Here is a 6,168-nt window from a genome sequence, read left to right on the forward strand (position 1 = left end):
GTCAGCAGACAGCAAGAAGCCTCCCAGATCTCCAGATGCATTTGAGATATCAAAAAAGTACTCCAGAGTGTTGTTCAGCATGGGGGTGGGTAGAAAATGAAGGCTAATCATGTTTTGGGTGTACTATTCCTTTAACATCAACCCCTGAAATGTGAGAGAAATGTGACCCCGGCCCCCTGCTGGTGGTGCTGTGTGTTGCAGGAAGCAGTGACCCTGAGCGGAGCGCTCAGTGCGGATCCTCTCAGGAGAAGCTTCTTCTAGAGAGGCGTGGAGTCCTGGGCGACTCTCCGCGGGACTCGGGCTGCTATGAGAGTAACGAGAACCTGGAGAACGGTAACGACAGCCTGACCCGCCTGTGAACTCTGTCCTTTTCTTCGGCCTCCTTATAAAGACTCTCTGGGCCTCTTTCCTTGATGCTTAAGCATTCCAACCCTTCAGCTTTTATGCTCTTTTGGAAAGACTTTTATCACAGTTACCTGTGACGAACTTTTTTTTTCTCCCGTCATTCCTAATCCTAAAGTTTTCTTTTGCTGCATCACTCTTTTTTTTCATGCAGTGCTTCCAGGCGCATCTGAAGCAACGACTAAAGACTCGACAGTGACAACAGAACAGAGATGACAGATATCTGTTTTTTATGACAGTAGAAGTTCACAGTGAGAAAGTTTACTCCCCTCAAAGTGGAAGCACACGTGGAGCAGCTTGCAGCTTTGCTCTCAGATCGACCTTCGCTCTGAACTCGTGTGGTGGCTTCTTTTCTGCTTCTGCTGCAAATAGAGACATTCAAACTCCTGTGTGAGAAGACTATTTAATCAACCTCTACGCTTACTTTCCTGGTAACTGCAGTACATACTTATGTGAGTGCTTGGCCTATTTACAGTGACGGTACAGGTCAGAAGTTTACATACAGCCATCACGGACTACATCTGCTCCTTTTCAGGGTGAAATGATTATTTAACGCAATGATTTAAGCTTGAGGTTTCTCTATACAATGTTAGAAAATACACTAAACAAACTGGACCGACCCTGCATGCATAATCAGAACCGCAACAAGCTGCTTGCATGCATGATGAGGTAGCAGGTCATGGTTGTGGACTGATCTCCAATGCACTTTATGACAGATACAGATCATAGCTACCAAGATGCTAAAGCTCAAGGAAGGTGGTGAAGCCATATGGTTACGGTTGAGCATAACCGGTCAAATAATCACACATTAATGTCTCATCCAGCCTCAATAGGTTAAATCTATACACTAAAGAGAACCCACTCACATTTGGTATCCATTTAAAGCTTTCGGTTTAGTTCAATTTGGATATTTGATTTTTTTTCCTGGCAGGAATAGAACTTTTTTTTTTCTTTTTGTATATTTGCGATATCTTTTGACTTCCTTCGCCTTTTCACAAAACCCTTTAGTTGCTTTTGGGATCTTTGTTCAGTTAAAGCAAACAACTTTTTCCATGTTTGAACAGGTTGGCTTTTGACTTCTGAAGTAATTCTTTCTACCATTCTGACAAAATAGAAGAATCCTACATTATTCTTCTCAGGGCATAAACTTTGGAAGACATTTGGTTTGGTTTCCTAGTTAATTGGCTTCAAGGTGTAGATTTTTGGTCATAGCTCAGTGACGGGGTGTTCCAGGGGTTTCCATTACACAATGAAACGGGGTTCCTGGTCCTCAGAAGGAAGATCTCTCGTCTAAAGGACGGATAAACGTCTGTAAACATAGTTTTAGATGCTGTTGCTGGTTGCAAGGAATTACAGGAGATATATGCATATATTTTATAATAGCATTTATATTTATTCAGGGCGGAAGTTCAAAAGTATGCAGTCAGTTAATACATAGATGCATCATGAATTCACCCTAGAAAAGAGCTGTTTACCTGCGTCGTTAGAATCATGACTGTGCGTACACTTCTGAACTGTACATCATGCTAACTGTGGTTATTTTCTGGAGTTTGCTAACTGTTAAACGCAGCCGCTTGTAATAATATTTGAAGAGCACTCTGAATGTCAGCGTGTCACTCTGGGCCTCCCCTGTTCTCTGTTCAGATTCTGCTGTTTGTGTGTATATTTTTCTAGTCCTGTAAAATGTAATGTTGCACAATATTTTATCATGTGCCTGAAAGCTGCTTCATGCAGTGGAATTAAAGGATTTACCTTAAAGTTTATACTTGCTGAAATGTGGGATTTTGTGTAACTAACTTTAAATTCAGTCATTTGCAGAATTAAAGTAGGTCCTTACAGAAGCAACTTGGGTTTCTTAAAGTGGACCTTAGTCATGGTCGAGCGTCAGGAATAAACGGCTCCTTGCTTCACCACACTGGGCTGCTTGCATTTCTTTAACGCGTCGTTCTTTCCGGCCTTCGTCTCTTCTTTCTGTCGCAGAGTTGCTCTCTTGTTGTTTTATTCGCATTTTCTAGCAAAAACATTCATACCTCTTCCAGTTTTTCACTGGTTCTTGTGTTCTAAACTGATATTTCACTGTTCAGTAAGCAATAGATCAACACAAAGTAAGATTTGTGTTCATTTATCCAATAATGACATGCAGCGGTATTCAGCCGCTCTAAGTGCTGTGTGGAACAACCAGGTCATGGAGTGCTGCAGAAACCACTTATTCACATGTTCATCTAGGTTATGTGGGAAAGCTTTAAAAGTTCAGGATATTGGACCTATTAAGGTTTTCTTTAACCTATACTTTGTTCTAAGTGTGCAAGACTCATAGTTATCAGCAGATTCTTCTACCTGAGTTGTTAATCTCTGCAGCTCCTCCAAAGTTACCTTGGACCACTTGACCAGAACTTTATTTTCAATCTGAACACATTTCTTTCAGAATTTTATTTGAAAAGAAATATTCCCAGTTTGAACTACCCTGTGTTGGTCTATCACATCTGGTTGCATTAAAACATAAGGTTGCAGTCGTTACGTGACAAACTGTGGAAGACAAAGTTAGATGGTTATAAAAAAAACTACCGGTACTTGGAATATGTAAAGAAAAGGAAAAAAAAAACTAGGTTGCATCTGCATGATCCACACACACTTCCCTTGTTATTCCAGGAAAGCAAAAAAAATCAGCCGGATCCATCAACAGGTCTTCATCCGGATTTGAATCCAGCTTCCTCCCTACATCTACTGTCCAAAATAAAACTCACCTGCCCTCCATTCAGCAATCTCTTAGACCCCCAAATAATTACTTTGCTCTCATGAACTCTGGAGGAGCAATTGCTCGAAGTCACAGCTGCGCGGATCTTAAAAGCAGCTCACCGCCGAACTCGTTGGATTGCTCCGACTCCCTAAAGGCTCTCCACAAAGATCGGTGTAGAAAACAGCCCAACCAAGCTGACCGACTGAGCGCCACAAAGCCAGCTACGGCCTCACAGCACGCTGTCATTCCTCCTCCTGTTAGCAGAGCTTCTGACACAGATGGAGATAAGGTGTTTGCACAAAAACAGGCAGTTAAAACTGAGAGCAGAGCCATAGAGCTGCAACGAGCTGCAGAAAAGTCAAGTCAACCAGACTCTCACCCAGAAGAGCCCTTCACCACAAAAACCACCAGTGGATCTGAGCGCACCAATCAGGTCTCTGCAGAGGACATGATAAGCCAACCGGTTTCAGCCGCTTCAGAAGCTCGACGACTGAAACTCCAAAGAATTAAAAAGATTTCCTCGCATTCAGTAAGTTGGGGGCCTAATGTGTAAAAGGAAGAAATAAAAACAAAGATCTAAACTATTGCGGAAAAACTGGAACCAGTTTCCTCCTATGTTGTGATTTAGGATAGAGTGAAGAGAATGTTCTTAGCTTTGCTGCTGCTGTATCGGGGTATTGCTTTTCTTCAACTGTGTAGAAAATAGTAACAGAAGAGGTCTGTGCAGGTTTGTTGTTAGAGGTGAAAACTTTTTTAAGTTCAGCCCTGTCAGCTGAAACTCTGGTAGAGCAAACATCTCATTAGAAACAAACTTAAGCATTTCTCAGTTGAGTGCCATTAAACATGTCTATTAAGTGCAATATACACTTTCAATTTACAAATAAGATTCATTGAAATGTATTCCTTGTGAAGTTGAATGTAAGTTGATTTATTTCTCATCTGTTTCCCATAATTATAGTTTTTATTGTATGCATTTTTTAGCTGATCATGAAATAAATTGTTTTCAATGTACAAATATGCTATTAATAAAGATATTGCTGATCTAGTGTAAACTTTTGCATTGATAAGAGAGTAAACTAAATAAAATTCACTTTTTTTTTAAAAATTGACACAGTTACAATTTATTTTCAGGTAGGTATTAGTGTTTTACAGTGTAATTACCTTAAACTGATTTTATTCCTGATGCTGCTAAACAATCCAACATGTTGATTACAGTTATGTTAATTAATTAAGGTTTTATTTCAATTCATTTAATTGATTTATAAAATATTTTGAAATTATTTCATTATACAGGTACGGCTCAAGAAATCTACATTTTTTTTTTTTGATAATTCAAATCAGCTGGAGACATAAACGTCCTCTTGCTGGTTTTTTATGGCTTCTTTGCTTCATTAATAATCCTAAACGTGCTCAGATGTTAGATTTGATGAGGACTAGCCTCTGCTCAAAGTTGGCAGGTTAACGTTTCACAGTTTCGCCTTTTGAGGCATTTCTTGAATGCACTTTCTGACCAACTCCAGGGCATCCAAAGCCGTTCCCCAGGCGATGGTGACCCCCCAACCCCCGTGGCCGTAGTTGTGAACAACCGGCACCATGCAGCCCTGCAGCTGCACCCTCTCCCGCTCCACCCTCGGGTTCCTCCTGCTTGGCCTGAGACCGACCCACTCGCTAAGAACCTTTGCTTTCTTCAGGGAAGGTTCCAGCCTGGCGCAGCGCTCCAGGATGTTCTGGGTGTCTCCTTTGTCCACATGCAGGCGCCAGTCTCCCTCCTGTCTGGTCCCGCCGATGGTGACGCTGTGTATGCCGGGGTAGATGTAGGTTTTCCCATCTCCGTCTCTGATGAAGTGGTTCAACCAGGGGGCCTCCACCTGGAGAACCTGGCCCCTGACTGGGTACACGCCTGCGTCCCCCACTAACTCTTTGGAGCCAAGTCCGGAGCAGTTCACAATGAGGTCGAAACCGTCGCTTAGCTCCTGCAGACTGTTAACTTTCCTCTGCTCCACTTGGCCGCCAGCCTCTCTAAACCTTTAAAAAAAAAAATACACAGCCAGTAAGATTTAAAATCTCAATTTGCAAAAAATTTTTGACTTAAGGAGGAAAAACCTTTTCTCCAGCCAGGGAAGGTAGCTGGAGCATTCACATTTTATAGAAGTGAACGCTTGTCCGAATTTATGATCTGGAAAACGCTTCAGTTCGCCATCAGCCATGATTCTAAAGCCAATCACCAAGTCAGACCAGAAGGGCGTCTTATTGGCTGGAACTTCCTTAAAAATCTGACAGCTGTAAGAGAAATAGACAAAATCACAACATGCAAATCGGATCTATAGATCTGGATCTTAGATCTACATATTGTTACCCAGAGCTCAGCATTACGCCGGCATCTGGTGCATGCTGAGACTGAGCAATAGCCAGAAGGTGATCAAAGCTGTCTTTGAACCAGCGTCTTTGTCTTTCCAGAGGAACATCTGAGAGAAAAATGGAGAAAATTATCTATTTTAGCATGAAAAACATCTCTAGTCTTTTAATTTTTTAAGGCATGTCTCATGTCTTTTGCAAGGCACTGCACCTCACCTCGCAGAAGTATTCACAAACTGTAAACTTATGCACATTTTAACATGGTATAACTCTAACCTTTCTTGTTTTCCTAAGGATTTTATTTAAGATTTTTTTTTGCTCCTCTACTTTGATAAATTGAGGACCCACCTGTTGTTGCACTTTGGGGTGTTTGTCTGGTTGTGCAGCTAAAATTTTTAGTTTATCGATTGCACAATGTCTCATTCTCTGTCAGATATTTAAGTCTTCCCACAGATTCTACATTAAGATTTAGATCTGGGCTTTGACTAGGCCATTATTTGAAAATCATTGTTCAGCTGAAAAAAGGAACCATCATATCTGCAAGTCTTCTGCAACCTCTAATGCAGGGGGCTGCAATCTCTACAAAGAGCCAATTTTGACTTCAGTCCAGCTAATAAACCTTGGTTCTGCTGGAGGTTTCTTCCTGTTCAAAGGCAGTTTTTCCTCTCCACTGT

General features: G+C 41.4%; 2 protein-coding genes across 5 annotated transcripts in view; one reads left to right on the forward strand and one right to left on the reverse strand.

Moving 5' to 3' along the window:
• Nucleotides 1-3,829, forward strand: part of LOC107091597 (SAM and SH3 domain-containing protein 1-like) — a 97,243-nt gene extending 93,414 nt beyond the window's left edge. For 2 of the 3 annotated variants that reach the window (XM_015385604.1, XM_015385605.1), the window contains 2 exons: nucleotides 202-333; nucleotides 557-1,374. In XM_015385604.1, coding sequence (XP_015241090.1) covers nucleotides 202-333; nucleotides 557-618 — 194 coding nt within the window. In that variant the 3' untranslated portion in view covers nucleotides 619-1,374. Of the gene's footprint in view, nucleotides 1-201; nucleotides 334-556; nucleotides 1,375-3,051 lie in introns of those variants that run through there. The other variant, XM_015385607.1, reaches the window with a different exon arrangement.
• Nucleotides 3,830-4,204: 375 nt separating this feature from the next.
• ddo (D-aspartate oxidase) overlaps nucleotides 4,205-6,168 on the reverse strand; it is a 4,410-nt gene continuing 2,446 nt past the window's right edge. For both annotated transcript variants that reach the window (XM_015385609.1, XM_015385608.1), the window contains 3 exons: nucleotides 5,496-5,604; nucleotides 5,243-5,419; nucleotides 4,205-5,164 (listed from right to left, as the gene is read on the reverse strand). In XM_015385609.1, the coding sequence (XP_015241095.1) occupies nucleotides 4,606-5,164; nucleotides 5,243-5,419; nucleotides 5,496-5,604 (845 nt within the window). In that variant the 3' untranslated portion in view covers nucleotides 4,205-4,605. The remainder of the gene's footprint in view (nucleotides 5,165-5,242; nucleotides 5,420-5,495; nucleotides 5,605-6,168) is intronic.

Source organism: Cyprinodon variegatus, unplaced genomic scaffold (assembly GCF_000732505.1).
Source record: "Cyprinodon variegatus isolate N-32 unplaced genomic scaffold, C_variegatus-1.0 Scaffold344, whole genome shotgun sequence".
Lineage (NCBI taxonomy): Eukaryota > Metazoa > Chordata > Actinopteri > Cyprinodontiformes > Cyprinodontidae > Cyprinodon > Cyprinodon variegatus.